At 39.4% G+C, this 18,361-nt stretch overlaps 1 protein-coding gene across 1 annotated transcript in view; it reads right to left on the reverse strand.

The window, feature by feature from the left end:
* LOC131689292 (uncharacterized) overlaps nucleotides 1–18,361 on the reverse strand; it is a 165,224-nt gene that overhangs the window by 18,259 nt on the left and 128,604 nt on the right. The window contains exon 2 of the mRNA XM_058974279.1: nucleotides 8,647–8,738. Coding sequence (XP_058830262.1) covers nucleotides 8,647–8,652 — 6 coding nt within the window. The 5' untranslated portion in view covers nucleotides 8,653–8,738. The remainder of the gene's footprint in view (nucleotides 1–8,646; nucleotides 8,739–18,361) is intronic.

Consider the following 18,361-nt stretch of genomic DNA (forward strand, 5'->3'; position numbering starts at 1 on the left):
CATGCAGCGTGTATATTGAGTCCATGCCCAAGCCTAATGGTACGGTACGATTTGTAGAAACTTTTCGAACCAACATAACAGCGTATATTACGACAATCAGCTGTACTGTGGATCTTTCGCTTACGCCTAAATTCAGAAATCATTATTCCAATATTTTCTCAGTTATAAAAACAACTTTAGAGTTACCGACATTCTCTTGAACTTCAATACATATATGCAGTTTATCTTCAACCCGGAACTACAATATATCTTAATATATAGCTAAGCCATGCATGGTACTACAATCCATTTGCGGAATTGTCACCTTCTGTTTCAGGATCCCGATTCAGGCATACAGGACAATTGCATGACTAGTGCTACGATCATGCTGATACTAAAAATCCTTTTTGGTCGAAATTCAAACATGGGATCCGTAAATTTCACATTCTGTTTCTTGATAAATATGATAAACTGATATGTTTTAACATTTTATACATTTCACAATTCCACGCGGGAGATGGAAGATGAAAAAATAAAATCAACATAGAATTAATAATTTATACTCGTCGGGTGACAGGCAGTGGCCAAAATCAGGAAAGAAAATTTCTTGATTGAATGCGATGTTCTGTTCAGCTGCAGGCAAGAGTGACAAAAAAATTGCATTTAAGTGCAATATGGAACCCAACATTATGCCAACCCCCGTCGTGTGTGTGTGTGTGTGTGTGTGTGTTTGTGCGAGAGAGAGAGCTAGGGTAAGTTGCCGCGATGGCTGGAAATAAATTATATACGATATAATGGAAAAAAGACTGCACCACGTCATGACAACTGTAGTCAACAAAGAATGATAAGTGCGCGAGTTGGGGAATGCGATGGTATGTTATTTGTTGGGGAATGTTTAATGGTTGCTCATGTGATAGCGTGGATGAAATGCGATTTTTTCGTATGTTTTGTGTGTCGGTAACATATTTCGAATAAAGTATTTCTGATTTCTCATCGAGGGAACACTAACAATTGCATCATGTTAGTATATTTGGGATTGAAAACTATGAAAAGTCTTCTGATGTACCATCTTGTTTTGAAGTATTCGTTAAGTATATTTCTAGAAACTATCAAATAATTCAAGAAATGCCTAATAAATATTGTTTTTTAACTCGATTGTAGAGGGGTCCATACGCCCGTTAAAAATAATTAATTTTCAAATTTTGCTATTAAAAAGTGTAAAAAAAATCCGTTCGTAGATTCATGAACAAAAGATCACGATTTTATGAACTGAGCGATTTACGAAAATTGTGACCAAAATCCTGGCATAGCGTTACATTGAATGTTTGGTTGGATTACTGTTGTTGTTTCCTGGACATGCTTAGTTTTTTTTATGATTCTTGTTCATAATTCGGGAATACATAACCGACAGTCAAACGATGTTCATGATTTCAGGAGCTTTTTCGCGATTTTTGTGGTTACTCATCACGTTGCCGTGCTATTTTAATCATGAGTTTACTACCGGATTTTCATGTCAGAATGGCGGGATATATGTTCATGATTTCAGGATTTTAGTCACGATTTTTGACATTTTTGTCACGAGTTGTGTGCTTTTTGTTCATGATTTCAAGATCTTAGTCACAATTCTCGTAATTTCTGTTCACGTTGTGATATTTTATTCTAGAGCTCACTTTAGAATTTGACACGTGGAGTAATGTCATTCATGTTCATGATATCTGCAGTTTTACTCTGTGAACTATATGACGAACACGATTTGTGGTGCTCAACGCAGATTTCGATTTTCTGTCAAGACATCACATCGTGACAGCAGGGAGCTGCCAAACGAGTAGTGGATAGAAAAATAAACACGAAAAATGAAAAGGTTAATTAACAAAGATTAGTTCGCAGCAGTTTTGTGCAGTTAAGAATAATTTATTAAAAGCTCTTTACAATTAGAAGTACGGTACAATCGTTATAACTAGTGATAAGCTAAAGGATTATTACAGCCAGTTGATAACGACAAGGATTAAAGTACCGTACGAGACCGCTTCCCGGAAGTTACGGAAATTAGTATCAACACTAAACGTAAGTATACAACGTAAAAGTAGATGGATTTGTCTAATCGCAGGGAAAATTTAACCGACTCATAATAAACGAATTAAATTAGTTTTGAGTTGAGTTTACGGAACTTATTTACGTATTGTTGCTGTATCGGAAACAATCACACTGAACCTTATCAAATGAGTAACGATGTTCGAGGTTCTAATAGTTTTTTTTTCTATATCTACTGCTTGTACCTATTACTGGTCGCTAGCAGCTGAACATTTCATGAAAAAGTGCATTGAACAAAAATGATTCCAAGAATAATACTCCAAATTTTGTGAAAGAGTTCACGTAAACGTTTCATTACCAAGTTGAACGAAATTGAACGTGATTAGGAATATATTCTAAACATTACAAGCACGAAAAATAGAACGTTAATCATGTACTAGTAATCATGAACTAGTTCACGAATCCATAAATAATGTTTCATGAATTTGTGAACTATTTGACAAGCACGAATGGTCAGACGTGACTATTGTACTAGGTATCATGAATCAGTTTACGAATACATGAATAATATTTTATGATTTCGTGAACTATTTCACGAACACGGACATTGGATCGTGAATAATATGTTAGTAATCATGAACCAGTTCCCGAATATAGGAGTAATAGTTGATGATGTTGTGAACTATTTCACGAGCATAAGGGCAAGTCGTGACTAGTTTATATATTCATGAATAATATTTTATAATTTTGTGATTTATTTCACGAGGACGCATGGTCAGTCGTAACTATTTTACTAGAAATCATGATCGAGTTCGGAAGACGGGCATAGTGTAGCTGGTTAGTTGATTGCCTTGTGCGAAGCTCACTTGGGTTCGATTCCCAATTCCGCACATAGGGTTAGAGATTTATTCAAAAGAGATTTCTCTAGCCCGAAAACAGGCGAATGACCCTAAGGATAAAACAAAAAATAAAAATAAAACCTATTTTAATCCACCTAGCGGTGCAACTGTGCCTTTCTCAATCATGAATCACGAGAATGTGCGTTGTTTATATTCATTAAAAGCTTTTAAATGCATACATTACATTTTATTATTGTACATCACATGACAACTATATACAGGAAAATAAATCAAAAATTTTGAAGAAGAAAAAACAGCCACGGTAATATTGAATTGAAAAAGGTGCGAAATCGGCAAAGTCCCAAAAAGTCGATTTTTACAAAAAAAATTTTTCGAGATAACATAAAATCTCGACGTTTCATGCATTTTAAAGATGTTTTGCATCAAAAATACGAATTCGATTTCTGAAATTTCATGGGGTCCCCCCCTTGAAAAAAAAATTTGAGTTCCGGTTTATATAAGAATTTCATATATGACCGGACGATTTAGTCTATATTTCCGGCCCCATATAAGCGATCCGTACGAAATTTTATAAACATCTGTGGGGATATTATAGCTGTCATTTGGGACTAAGTTTGTGAAAATCGGCCCAACCATTTCCGGGAAACTGATGTGAGTTCGTAAATTTTGAAAGATATCCGCTTTTCCCGGGCACTTCCGGAACCGTCTATGGTGGTCAATGTAGTCAACGAAAGTTTGGTTGGCCGTCGGTGACCTAGAACAGCAAATTTAAGTTGTTTGAGAGACATTTTAGCGAAATTTTTACCTTTTTTGCTTTCATCGGAGTATCGGTTTGAATCACAATTTGCTATGTGATCGCACGCCACAACCTATAACTCCGGAACCGGAAGTCGGATCGGGATGAAATTAAATAGCCATTTACGGGGACGCAATACTTTTCATTTTAGGCCAAGTTTAGTCGAATCGGTCTAGCCATCTCCGAGAAACCAATCACATCGGTTATTCTGAATTTAGATACTTCCGCCGGGGCTTCCTGAACCGATGATGGTGGCCAATGTGGCCAAATAGACTTTGAATGGATGTTAGTGACCTAATACTACAAATCGAAGCAGCTGTGGTCATATTTTCGAAAAAATTTCACCTTTATGCATTCATTGCAGAATTTATTAAAATCGACATTTTCTGCGTGTTCGTACTCATCACCCTGTAATTCCGGAACCGGAAGTCGGAACCATTAGAAATTCAATAGCAGCCTTCGGGAACGTTGCACCTTTCATTTTAGACTAAGTTTGTCAAAATCGGTTCAGCCATCTATGAGAAAAATGAGTGACATTTTTGGTAACATACACACACACATACGCACATACACACACATACATACATACACACACAGACATTTGCCGAACTCGACGAACTGAATCGAATGGTATATGTCACTCGGCCCTCCGGGCCTCCGTTAAAAAGTCGGTTTTCAGAGCAATTGCAATACCTTTTTATTGAGAAAGGCAAAAATTTCACCTTTTTACATTCATCGCAGAATTCGTTAGAATCGGGATTTGCTGCGTGATCGTACGTATCACCCTGTAATTCAGGAACCAGAACTCGGATCCGCACAAAATTCAACAGCAGCTGATGGACCTTCCATTTAAAATCAAGTTTGTCAAAATCGGTTCAGAAAATTCCGAGAAACCGATGTGGACAAATCAACAAATTTTGTTTTGTAACCATACTCTTCAACTCGTAATCCGGGACAAGATGTCGGTTGAAAATCAAATTCAATAGCAACCTATGGGAATAGTATACCTTTCATTTGAATCTTAGTTTGTAAAAATCGGTTCAGCCATCTCCAAAAAGCCGATGTGGACATTTTGTTAACAAATCCGCACATACAAACATACATACATACATAAATACATACGTACATACATACATACATACATACATACATACATACATACATACATACATACATACATACATACATACATACATACATACATACATACATACATACATACATACATACATACATACATACATACATACATACATACATACATACATACATACATACATACATACATACATACATACATACATACATACATACATACATACATACATACATACATACATACATACATACATACATACATACATACATACATACATACATACATACATACATACACACATACATACATACATACATACATACATACATACATACATACATACATACATACATACATACATACATACATACATACATACATACATACATACATACATACATACATACATACATACATACATACATACATACATACATACATACATACATACATACATACATACATACATACATACATACATACATACATACATACATACATACATACATACATACATACATACATACATACATACATACATACATACATACATACATACATACATACATACATACATACATACATACATACATACATACATACATACATACATACATACATACATACATACATACATACATACATACATACATACATACATACATACATACATACATACATACATACATACATACATACATACATACATACATACATACATACATACATACATACATACATACATACATACATACATACATACATACATACATACATACATACATACATACATACATACATACATACATACACACATACACACAGATATTTTGCGATCTCGGCGAACTGAGTCGAATGTTATATGAGACTCGGCCCTCCGGGGCTCGGTTAGAAAGTCGGTTTTTGGAGCAATTGCGTAACCTTTCTATATGAGAAAGGCAAAAGAATAGTATTTAATTAGCTTAATCAGCATGAGTTCAATGTTATCTTCATGTGATTATATTTTGAAATGTTGGTGGAATGGGTTTAAAAGTGGAGGGAATGGGGGGTTAGTAGAGTGGGAGTGGAGGATGCGTCAGAAATCCTTCATTTTCTTTTGGTATACGGGGTGGATGAAGGAAATGCGGGCGTGACGGTGGTCCAAGGGGACGGTAGTGATGAAGGAGGGAGATGTAAGGGCAAGGCGGGGGGGGGGGGGGCGGAGGGGCTCTGATGCAATACTCAGCTGCATATTTTGCCTTCCATTTGAGACTTGGTTTGAGAAAATCGGTTCAGTCATCACCGAAGAACCGATGTGACTTTATTTGTGGAATATACCCGGAATACCGGACTTCCGGAATCGTCGATAGTGGACAATATATTCAAAGAATGTTTGATTGGCAATCAGTGATCTAGATCTGCGATTAGAAGTAATTTGGTGACCATTTCAATAGTTTTTAGCCTCTGAGGTATTACGATTGTACCGATTTATATTGGAAATTCCAGTGTATCCTTACTAACACCCCTGTAACTCCGGAAGCAAGAGTCAGAACAGAATGAAATTCAGCAGCAGTCAATGGTATTACTGTATCTTTCATTTGAATTCAAGTTTGTAAAAATCGGTAGAGAATTCGTTGGGGAGTGGGTGTGATATTAGCTTAGGAACTTGGCGGGTTCCCCGGGGGCGTCATGAACTGTCATAGGTGGCCAATGTGGTCAAAGCTGCTATGATTGATCATTAGTGATCCAGACCCACAAACTAATGTAATGTTACATAAATTTTAATATGTTTTACATCATTTGAACATCATGGTGGTACCAGTTTATATGGGAATTTGCTGTGTGACCGCACTCTTCAACCCGTAACTCCGGAACCGGAAGTCGGATCAACTAAAAATTCAATAGCAGCTTATGGGAGCGTTATACCTTTCATATGAAACTAAGTTTGCGAAAATCGGTTCAGCCATCTCTGAGAAAATTGTGTGAGTTTAAATGACACACACACATACACACACACATACACACACACATACATACACACACAGACATTTTCCGATCTCGACGAACTGAATCGAATGGTGTATGACACTCGGCCCTCCGGGCCTCGGTTAAAAAGTCGATTTTTACAGTGATTGCATAGCCTTTCTTTATATGAGAAAGGCAAAAAGATCGAGTTCACGAATACATGAATAATATTTCAGGATTTTTTAAACTATGTACGAGAACAGATATTGGATCGTAACTAATATATTAGGCATCATGAATTAGTTCACGAGGATTGAATGAATTCATGAATAAAATTCCGAGTTTTGTGAAATAGTTCACAAATAAATATTCAGTACGTTTTGATTTTGTGAACTAATGTTCCTAAATCTCTGAATATCATCATTGGTTTTATGAATAATGTGTATAATGCTGTGAACTATGTCACGTACAGAAAATCAATTTGATAATCACATGGTGGAAACCGTGACTGAAGCTCACAAAATAAAAACAAATATTTTCACTAATAAAAGCGTTATGCGAGCGTTACTGAAGGGAAATTGAACATATTTATAAAACACATGATTTTTGTTCATGGTACTGTTGTCGTAATGCAAAAATGTTATTGTTCTAGAATTAATGGCACTTTATTCACGATTTTGAAAACATTTTTTCCGTGTAGAGTTGTTTATAAGACACGACCACGGTGAGATCATCTTATTACTTTGAAACGTTTCTCTCCACATCAGTTCAAATGCCTAAACCGTGGCCAAGCTGAGCCCCATATTATTCCAAAAATGGTTTCTGCAACCGAGTAGTAAATTTTGCCCAAAACTGCTGGTGCTACGAGTAACAAAACATATTTATACATCCCATTTAGATCGACCGTCTTCGTGCAACAGCAATTAGAAAAAATCAACACATTCAATCTACCGAGATTTTCAGACTTTGACAAGACTCGCAAATGTCTGTCATTTCGATGCACTTCTCAGCTGCACAAAATGAGCTAATCTGTACCAACTGACCCAATACAGTGCCATCTGGTCTCGCTGTCATCTGCTGTCTCTGAAGGAAGTTGATTTTTTCCAGAAGCAAAAAATTCAATCATCATTACCACACTTTTAGGGGACGTGATAAGCAATTAATTATTCATGAAACTCGGACAAAAAATCTTTCGATGAATATAGCTTCGGCCCGTCTTTAGAACGCTACCATGGAAAGCAAAACGGGTCGTCACCGGCAGTGAAATGAAAGTTGCATAACGTGATTGGACTGGAACCCCAAAACCCACTGAAAGGAAGACAAATTTATTCAGATTTATTCCACAACACTCTCACAGTCTCTGTCCAACGGATAGCAGCCGGCAAAAAGAGCCATATGGACGAGGTCAAATTGATTTATAGTTGATATGGTTGATTTTCTTTCCTCTCTCGTGGTTTTATTTCGTCCCGTTGGTGTCATCGCTTTTTTGATTCGGTTAGCCGTGATGTTTCTGCTTCTGGATGGTAGAGTGTGGATTTATTTTTTTGAATACTAAATTTTACATTTCACTTGCTTTCTGGCTTTGAATTAAAAACTTCTGATGACACGTTTTGAGATACAAATCTCGATTCCACCTAATCAAATTATTTATTTCGTTATTCAGTGCGGATTAATATGATTACATACGAAGTTAAATTTTTTTTCGCAATATATAGAAATTAGCGCAATATATAGAAATTAGCGCAATATATAGAAAACAAATGTAGGTGCGTAAAACTTTCGGTATCTTAATTTAAGTTCCAATGTTACTCCTCCCGAAGAGTGTGTTTCTTAATTCGAAAATACGGTTGTTCTTGAATTGCACTTTTGTATTGGGGACTCACACGAAATGTATTTTATCGTATGGATGAGTTTTCAAAACCTGTCTATAACCTCACCTGCATCGTGTTCCTGTCGTCGCTGGTCGCCCTCAATTGTTTTCATCCCCACGCACTGTAGTATTATTGGGCAGCAATGAAAGCGGATCAATCTAGGTAGATGAAAAAAACAACAACACAATATTAGGAGGCAAATTTATAACACGTTATAGGCAATGTGATCCTAGGTCGGTCACCTTGAGAATTGGAATTTTATTTCTTATATTCAAAGGTATTTTAGAGCCTTAATCAAAACGGAATCATACCAAGGTTTCTTAAAATTAAGGTGCAGCTAACTAGATACTCTGAATTTAAATAATTTTAAGTACCGTAATATTTTTACCGTGCACCCTTCATGTTATGAACAATGCAAGACAGATTGACACTTAAGGTGATTATGACGGACAACCTTGATTAATTTATAGATTCAAAGAAATTTCAACAAAGATTCAGAACTATTTCGTTATTGCTGGGTACTACTGTAGCACCTCTGCGCTGATGTGCCGGTTTTCTAAATCTGTTCAGAACTTCACTGGTTGAACTGAGAAAGCCCAATTTTGAACATGAAAAAAAACAGTTTTTTGCACATCGTTGGCAAAATCTTCGTGAAAATCAATAAGTAGTATATTCCCATAATACTTCCAATAAATTTTTTTTTTTTATTCAAATCGTTTATTTGATAAGGCACGTTGCGTTAGCTTAAAGGTGCCAATTTTGTTTTGTTTTACATTTTAAATTGCTTAAAACTAGGGGATCACATATTGATTTTTTTTAAATGAAACTAATGCGATTTTATAGCTATCTTATATATCTACACAAGGGGATAATATTATTTTCGTTAGATTAGGGGTGTCATTTAGTTTTTGTGGCAATATGGTTTGACATTTTTATCAGTGAGATTATTGGAGCAAATAATGTTTAATTAAGGGGGACAATTTTTTACGACTAACTTAAAACTAGGCATAACTAGAGGGCATGATTGAATTTTGTAAAGATTCGTAATTATAGTTATTTTTGTGGGTAGTAGAGTTGGGCAATTTCAACGAGATTATATAATATAATAGTTAAGACTAGAAGAGACAAGAAGAGCTAAATGCTTCGTGATGATATTGGGGGGGGGGGGGTAGGAGTGTTTCTTCTGGGTATAAGAGTCAGGGGAGGGGGGGTAGACAAAGATGGCAGGGAGAGAAAATTATTTCAGTTTCAGGCATCGTGAGATCAACGGATGGATTACAAACTCGGGTGGCCTTCATCAGGGGAATCATGTACTGGGACGCCGGGTGGTCCTCCTCAAGATGGCAGGGGTTTTTCCAGACGATTTCGTAGTACGGCTCAGATGTGGATCGGCTACATTTCGAGTTAAGCGTGTTATGTTCGTGCCGTAGGTCCCGTGTTTGTTGGCTCATTCGATACAGATGGTTTGATACAGGTGGAAGAGCGTTCTGAGAATGATAAGGAGATAACAAGGGGCAGTTAGACTTGTATATTGATGGTTTTCACAAAGGTGTATACAAGGGACATATAGAGAACATCGCGGCTTGCCAGCACATCTCGAACCGGGACGTTGGTTGGTCTTCCTCGGGCCCGCAGGGTATCCATTAGACGAGACCTAGCGGAACTGTACTCGGTGCACGCCCAGACAATGTGCTCGATGTCGTGGTAGCCGTCGCCACAAGCGCAGATACCACTATCCATGAGCCCAATACGCCGGAGATGTGCATCCAGCGTGTAATGGTTTGCCATGAGTCGGGACATCACACGAATGAAGTCACGACCCACATCCATCCCCTTGAACCAAGGTTTCGTCGATACCTTAGGGATTATCGAATGTAGCCACCTTCCCAGCTCTCCACTGCTCCACGAAGTTTGCCAACTTTCGAGGGTTCTCTGATGAGTAATACTGAAAAATTCGCTGAAGCAAATTGGTCTTTCGTAAACGTCTCCTTCTAAGGCACCCACCTTAGCTAAGGAGTCTGCCTTCTCATTGCCCGGAATGGAGCAATGAGAAGGGACCCATACCAAGGTAATCTGGAAAGAGTTGTCAGATAAAGCACTCAGTAGCTCCCGTATTTTCCCCAAAAAATACGAGGAGTGCTTGCCTTGTTTCATCGAGCGAATAGCGTCAATGGAACTGAGGCTATCCGAGACGATGAAGTAATGGTCTGCGGGTAATGTTTCAATGACTCCAAGGGTATACTGAATGGCAGCTAGTTCTGCGGCGTAAACTGAAGCAGGGTCACTGAGTTTGTAGGAGGCGGTGAACTTTTGATTGAAAATACCGAAGCCAGTGGATCCTTCGAGGTTTGATCCGTCAGTATAAAACATCTTAGAACAGTCGACTTCTCGGAATTTATTATAAAAAATGTTTGGAACCACTTGTGGGCGTATGTGGTCCGGAATTCCACTAATCTCGTCTTTCATGGATGTGTCGAAGAAAACAGTAGATTCAGAAGTATTTATGAAATGCACACGGTTGGGATTGTAAGAAGAAGGGTTAATATTCTGCGCCATGTAGTCAAAGTACAGGGACATGAAACGGGTCTGAGAATTGAGCTCAACAAGCCTTTCGAAATTTTCAATCACGACCGGGTTCAAGATATCGCATCGAATGAGCAATCGATATGAGAGTTCCCAAAATCGATTTTTCAACGGGAGAACGCCCGACAGCACTTCGAGACTCATCGTATGGGTCGACTGCATGCACCCTAAGGCGATACGCAAACAACGATACTGAATTCTTTCGAGTTTGATGAAATGTATGTTCGCGGCGGACCGAAAGCAGAAGCATCCGTATTCCATTACCGACAGTATCGTTGTTTGATACAACCTAATTAGGTCTCCTGGGTGGGCACCCCACCATGTTCCGGTTATTGTACGAAGAAAGTTGATCCTTTGTTGGCATTTCTGTTTCAGATACCGAATATGGCATCCCCAAGTACCTTTCGAGTCGAACCAGACCCCTAGATATTTTACTGTGAAGACCTGAGCGATAGTTTGACCCATTAATAGAAGCTGTAGTTGTGCTGGTTCACGCTTCCTTGAAAATACAACTAGCTCAGTTTTCTCCGTGGAGAATTCGATACCCAGCTTAATAGCCCAAGCAGACAAATTGTCCAGGGTATTCTGTAATGGTCCTTGTAGATCGACAGCTTTGGGTCCCGTAACAGACACCACGCCATCGTCTGCAAGTTGCCTTAACGTGCAGGAATTGTCAAGACATTCATCAATGTCGTTGACATAGAAATTGTATAAAAGGGGGCTTAGACATGAGCCCTGGGGAAGGCCCATGTAGCTAAATCGTGATGTCGATAAGTCACCATGCGAAAAATGCATGTGCTTTTCCGACAACAAGTTTAGTAAAAAGTTGTTTAAAGTCGCTGAAAGACCATGCTGGTGCAGCTTCTCTGAAAGAATGTTGATCGAAACTGAATCAAAAGCCCCCTTAATATCTAGGAACACTGATGCCATCTGCTCTTTGCTAGCATAGGCCATTTGAATTTCAGTTGAGAGCAACGCAAGACAATCGTTCGTCCCTTTGCCTTTGCGAAAGCCAAATTGTGTATCTGACAGTAAGCCATTTGCTTCGACCCAATTGTCGAGGCGGGATAGAATCATTTTCTCGAACAACTTCCGGATACAGGATAGCATTGCGATCGGACGGTACGAATTGTGGTCGGAGGCTGGTTTTCCTGGTTTTTGGATGGCGATGACCTTCACTTGTCTCCAATCGAGTGGGACAATGTTAGCCTCGAGAAACTTATTAAATAAGTTCAACAAGCGTCTCTTGGCAGAGTCAGGCAGATTCTTCAACAAGTTGAATTTGATTCTGTCTGGTCCCGGAGCTTTATTGTTACACGACAAGAGAGCAAGTGAGAACTCCACCATCGAAAAAGGTGTTTCGTTCGCGCTATCGTGAGGAGACGCGGCGCGGTTAATCTTCTGTGCCGGGGCGGAATCCGGACAAACCTTCTTGGCGAAATCGAATATCCAACGGTTTGAATATTCCACGCTCTCATTAGTACTGTTTCGATTTCGCATACGTCGGGCTGTTCCCCAAAGAGTGCTCATCGATGTTTCTCTCGTTAATCCGTCGACGAACCGGCGCCAATAACCGCGTTTTTTGGCTTTCATCAAACTCTTCATTCGCTTGTCTAACGTCGCGTACTGTCGAAAACTGGCGGGTAACCCGTCGTTCCGGAAGGTCTTAAACGCGGCGGCCTTCTCTGCGTACACGTCTGAGCACTCTTTATCCCACCAGGGATTGGGAGAACGTTTTTGTATGTTCGCGCCGGGTACTGGCCTAGTCTGAGCTTGATTCGCGCTGTCGAGAATCAAGCCAGCCAAAAAGCTGTACTCTTCCTCCGGAGGAAGTTCTTGGGTAGATTCGATGTTGTCGGATATCGCGGCAGCATAGCTCTTCCAATCGATATTTCGTGTGAGGTCATACGAAATATTGATTGATTTCAATGGCCTTGAACCGTTATTGATTGAGACTACAATCGGCAGATGGTCGCTGCCGTGGGGATCAGGAATTACCTTCCACGTGCAATTTAACCGCAGCGATGTTGAGCAAAGGGACAAGTCTAAGGCGCTCGGGCGCGCTGGAGGAGCAGGAATCCGTGTCATTTCACCCGTGTTTAAAATTGTCAAATTGAAGTTATCGCAAAGATCCTGAATTAAGGAAGACCGGTTATCATCATAGAGGCAACCCCATGCTGTACCGTGAGAGTTAAAGTCTCCTAAAACTAGTCGCGGTGCTGGCAGGGATTCTAAGATGTCTTGTAGCCGTCGGTGCCCAACCGCGGTGTTGGGGGGAATATATATGGAAGCTATGCAAAGGCTTTTGCCTTTGGTTGTTACTTGACAAGCGACAACTTCAATACCTGTTATCGAGGGGAGGTTAATTCTGTAGAAGGAATAGCACTTTTTGATCCCCAAAAGCACTCCTCCATAGGGGGTGTCTCGATCCAGGCGAATAATATTAAAGTCGTGGAAGTTAAGATCTACGTCGGAAGTTAACCAAGTTTCACATAATGCAAATGCATCGCAACTCAAATTATTTATTAAAATTTTGAAGGAATCGATTTTCGGGATGATACTTCTGCAATTCCACTGTAGAACAGTGATCAAATCCGTGACCTCGTTCGATGAGTTAGCCATCGAAGGATACAATCGCTGAGAGGAGGGGCCATTTAGCAGTCAACTGCTTCAAAAATGTTCTCACTGTAGGGAGAAAAGCTAACATAAGACTTTTAATAGGATCAGTAATATTGAAAGTTTTTATTATCCAGTCCACTATGTCCGAGAGTTTTATAATTCCAGTGCTGTGATTACTCTCGAACTGAAACAAAGGAACACTTGGGATTTTTGATGTTCCTGGAAGTGCTGGGAACTCCTTCTCTGAGCTTAATCCTCCGAGACCAGGAGCTAATTGCTTCGGTTTGGTTGCAACACTTCCAATAGATGTGACTTTCGGAGCCCCCTCAAGGGACACCTTCTGGCCTTTACAAGGAACTTTACGAGAGGAAGTGTTCCTCCTCTTCCTATAAATTCTAGGCACCCTAGTAGATGTTCCCTCTTGTGGGTTACCAGCCTCGCCCTCGTCAGGAGGCAAGTGAGTATAGATGTTTGCTGAGGATGGTGGCGTAGCATTCTTTAACATTTCTGCGAAAGAATGTTTGGATCGTCCCGCAAGGGAACGTTTCAGTTTATCCCCGCGTAGTTTGTACGCGGGACATGCCGAGATATCATGCAGACTCTCCGCACAGTAAGGACACTTTTCGGCTTGCCTACTGCACGAATCATCTAGATGATTCTCCCCGCATTTTCCACAGCGGGCCTTGTTGCTACAATGGGTGGCTGTGTGACCCAGTTGTTTACACTTTGTGCAATTCATGACCCGCGGCACAAACAGACGCACAGGCAGACGAACCTTGTGCAAGAGGACGAAATTTGGCAAAGCGGTACCAGCGAAGGTCACCCGATAAGAGTTTGATTGGGGGTACGTTTTTGAACCATCCCCCGCAACTACTACTGAGTGCAAACGTTTGCACTCAAGTATTTTAACTGGCTGAAGTAAGCGGTCTCTGAATCGGCCAACCCCGTACTTCAGCAGATCCTCGCACGTCAAACTCTCATCGGTTACGACGCCTTCGGATTGTACTCTTACAGCTGGAATATACACGTTATAATCCCGCGTAAAGTGCTCACAGCAAGCAATATCGTTTGCCTGCTTTGAGTTGGCTAGCAACACCCTTATCTTGTCCGAGCGGACCTTTGAAATTTCGGTCACAGCCGAGAACCGTTCCGTCAGGTCTCTAGAAATCTGAAGAAGATTCAGTGATTTAGTCTTGGGCCGAAAGAAGACCACAAATGGACCAGTTGAGAGTTCTGGATAGCATTTGGGCCGGGGGGGAGCCTTAGAAGTTGAACCCGATTCAACTTCCATTTGACCATCCGGAGAGGGAACCATAGAAAACGTCAACGCACGGGGTCAGCGCCCGCGCAGACGGAAGAAAGCAATAAATGTGTTACAAAAGACAAAAACCACTTAGCTTTAAACTGGTGTCCAACGACGAACCGATCCAGCTTATACAGCTGGCTATTGTTTAATCCTCACACGCGAACAAAAGACTGAGGACCGAACCGAACTGGCAAAATAACCTTGAATGCGGATTAAAACTATTCTTATTCTTTATCGCCTCACACAGCACTACGGACTAGAAAAAACAACCTCTGTCTCGATGGAGAGCTCGAAAACGAATGGCTTCCAATAAATTAATTGATTTTCATGAAGATTTTGTAAGGGCTTTCTCAGTGCACCTTAATGAAATTTTTTTTTTCAGTCACTCTCGCTTATGCAGTTTAAAGTTCATCATTTTATTGGATATAAAAAGTTTGATTTTAAATCCGCAGCCACAAATTTCTTGCTATATAAGCTGTTTTTGGATATGTTTATCGACAACACGGATTTGCTGGAGACATCATCTTGAGCTGTGACGGAATGAAACTTTTGTACCTGCCTGAAACCCATCTTGGCATTGGTTTCGTCATCCAATAGAAGGAATGTTTTGTACTTCGCCAGAACCTGGTCGTACTACACCTTCCGGGCGCATGATCTGTCCAAAAGATTCTGCTTTATCACCATGCTCGGTTTCTTGGAAGCGTGGACGATATCGACGTCATGTCGATTAATTTTGATTGATCTAAATACTTTCTAGCTCATGTGATCGAAAGAAGCACACTCAGGAGCTTGAAAAGATCTATCAATCGTTTGGGGCGATGCATAGTGCACATACGCCAATAATGCAAAAAAAAATATTTCGGCGAAAGCGTGTTGTCATCTCGCGATTATATCGTTATATTTTATTGTTTCAAACTTGATTTTGCCGAAAATGAACTGATGTGTGTAGAAGAATGCATAGGATGGTTCGTTATTTGGCGATAATTAATTAAAAAATGTCCCTAATCTTGATTGTCAAATTTTTTCTACCGAGCTGTAATTATCAATATTAGTATTTTTACCAGACATATTAGTTGTGTATTGAACTATAATTATAGGGTTTTGGAGAACACGGAGTACGGAAAAACTGCTATATTTGTATATGTATTCGAAGAATTTAACTAAAAATATTGAACATGGCCTTAACTTTTTCCCTCGATATCTGTTTAGTACATGATCGGGAAGCAGAACGGAAAAAATTGGGGCAGTTTGAGGCCCAGGAAACCCGTGGTGAAGAAATCTTCGAAAAAAATTAGAACGGGGCTTCACAGATTAAAACCAAAATTTGTGTGGAGAGCTAGGGTTGTTCAAGAGGGAAGATATTAATGAAAATGGTCATATTGAATTTTCGCATAAAATCTTACATAAAATGCCTATTAAACCGAAAAAGGAATCTATGCAATTTTTTAGCTCAATCAAACATTAAGAGGGAGTGCGGCGTTTGATTATTGATTTCATAATATTCCAAAAAATCCAAAGGGGAGAGAGTGAAATGTTGAAAATCGATTTTTTTTGTCGAAATATGTATAAAAATGCATGAAACATCCACATCTAGTGCCAAAACAAACGAAAACCGCTAAAACAAATTTAAAAGTTTTAAGCTCCAAGAACATAGCAATTTTTGAAAAAACATTAAGATTTTATTGTAATGATTAAGTTGGAACCCCAAATCCCTGCCATCTTTTTATTTGTTCTGCTCCCAAACCCAGTTCGCAGTGATTTTTTTTTAAATCATAAGGCGTTACATTAAAATTTTTGATATCCGAATTTTTTTCAAAAATTTGGAACTAAAAAAAAATCAAATTTGTTTGGTTTTAATCTGTGAAACCCCGCTTCAATTTTTATTTAAAAAATTTCTTCGCCCGGGGTTTCATGGGACTTTCGCCATTTTTTTTTCGTTCTGCTCCCAAAGAAAAATTGTATTTTGTTTCGCAGTGCTATTTGTTAAAATGGTCCTAAAACTATTCAGTGCCACTTAAACTAGGCTTCAGATGCGTATCTCTGCGCTCGGAATACTCAGTGAATCTAAGATGTATATGTTTTACGAGATAATACAAGACGAAAAGCTTTATTTCACATTGTCGAATTATGTTATATTATTTTATTTTTATCCCAATTTTTTTAATAATTTACCTTAATCATTATTTTCCCATAATTTCTTATCGATCGGATCCCTACCGTAGGTTGATGGGACAGACGGTATAGTAAACATCACCAAGCCACAATAGAGTCAACAGAGTCAACTACACCCAAAATCCCACGGGTATGTTTCTATTACTTCTGGGTAAGATTCTATTGTGTTTTTGGTAACAGACCTTGCAATTGCGCATTGCATATTACCGTAAAGGTAATAAACGGTGGAATGACGAAAGTAAGTTTAATAGCGAAATAATTTTTTTTGGCAGTTTCCAGATGCGGCCTAGTTTTCTGATCCGGCCCAGTTCCCGATCCGGACCAGTTCCCGGATCCGGACAAGTTCCCGGATCCGGACAAGTTCCCGGATCCTGATCAGATCTCGGATCTAGACCAGTTCTTAGATTCGGACCAGTCCCCGAATCTAGTCGATCCCCTTTTCCCTTACCAGAGTCGGACCTGAAGCAGGCCCAGTCTGATGCTTTGATCCAGACAAGTGTCTGGATCCGGACCCTTGGTTCGGATACGCGGATCCAAACCGTAGGTCTTGCTTCCCGTACAAGACGGGAAGGATTGTTCATGGTTCGCGTTCATGCTTGCTGTTGACGTCCGAGTTAGAAAAGAAATTTCAATTTATCACCGACCGAAATACCCCACCACTACTCCGAGTTGGTTTATTTCTAACTATGTTTAGAAGCCGATCTTCAAATACTAAATGTGTCGTGTAGAGAAAATCGAAACTCGTCTTTATCCACATTGTGTTCGCTTTGCTTGATGCGCAATACAAAGTGGATAAAGACAAGCGAAGTACTTCACATTTTTAGACAATCCGACGCGTTAATATTTATCGTGTTAAAATTGATGAAACATGTGCGCGACGCATAATGGATTTTAATGTGTTGGTATTGCTGTTTAGGGACCGTTTTAGTATTAATTAATTGCTAGTATTAATTGGCATTAGAGATTTACGTAGTTACAAACGCTGTCTCAAACGCCTGTGTTCGTGCGATACTGTATCAGTAACGTCCGAAAATATTTACTCTCCGTCCTAGCAACTTAGGTCCATACGTTCAGTTGGACCAATCAAAAAATAACGTTCAT

This window comes from Topomyia yanbarensis, chromosome 3 (assembly GCF_030247195.1).
Source record: "Topomyia yanbarensis strain Yona2022 chromosome 3, ASM3024719v1, whole genome shotgun sequence".
Classification (NCBI taxonomy): Eukaryota; Metazoa; Arthropoda; class Insecta; order Diptera; family Culicidae; genus Topomyia; species Topomyia yanbarensis.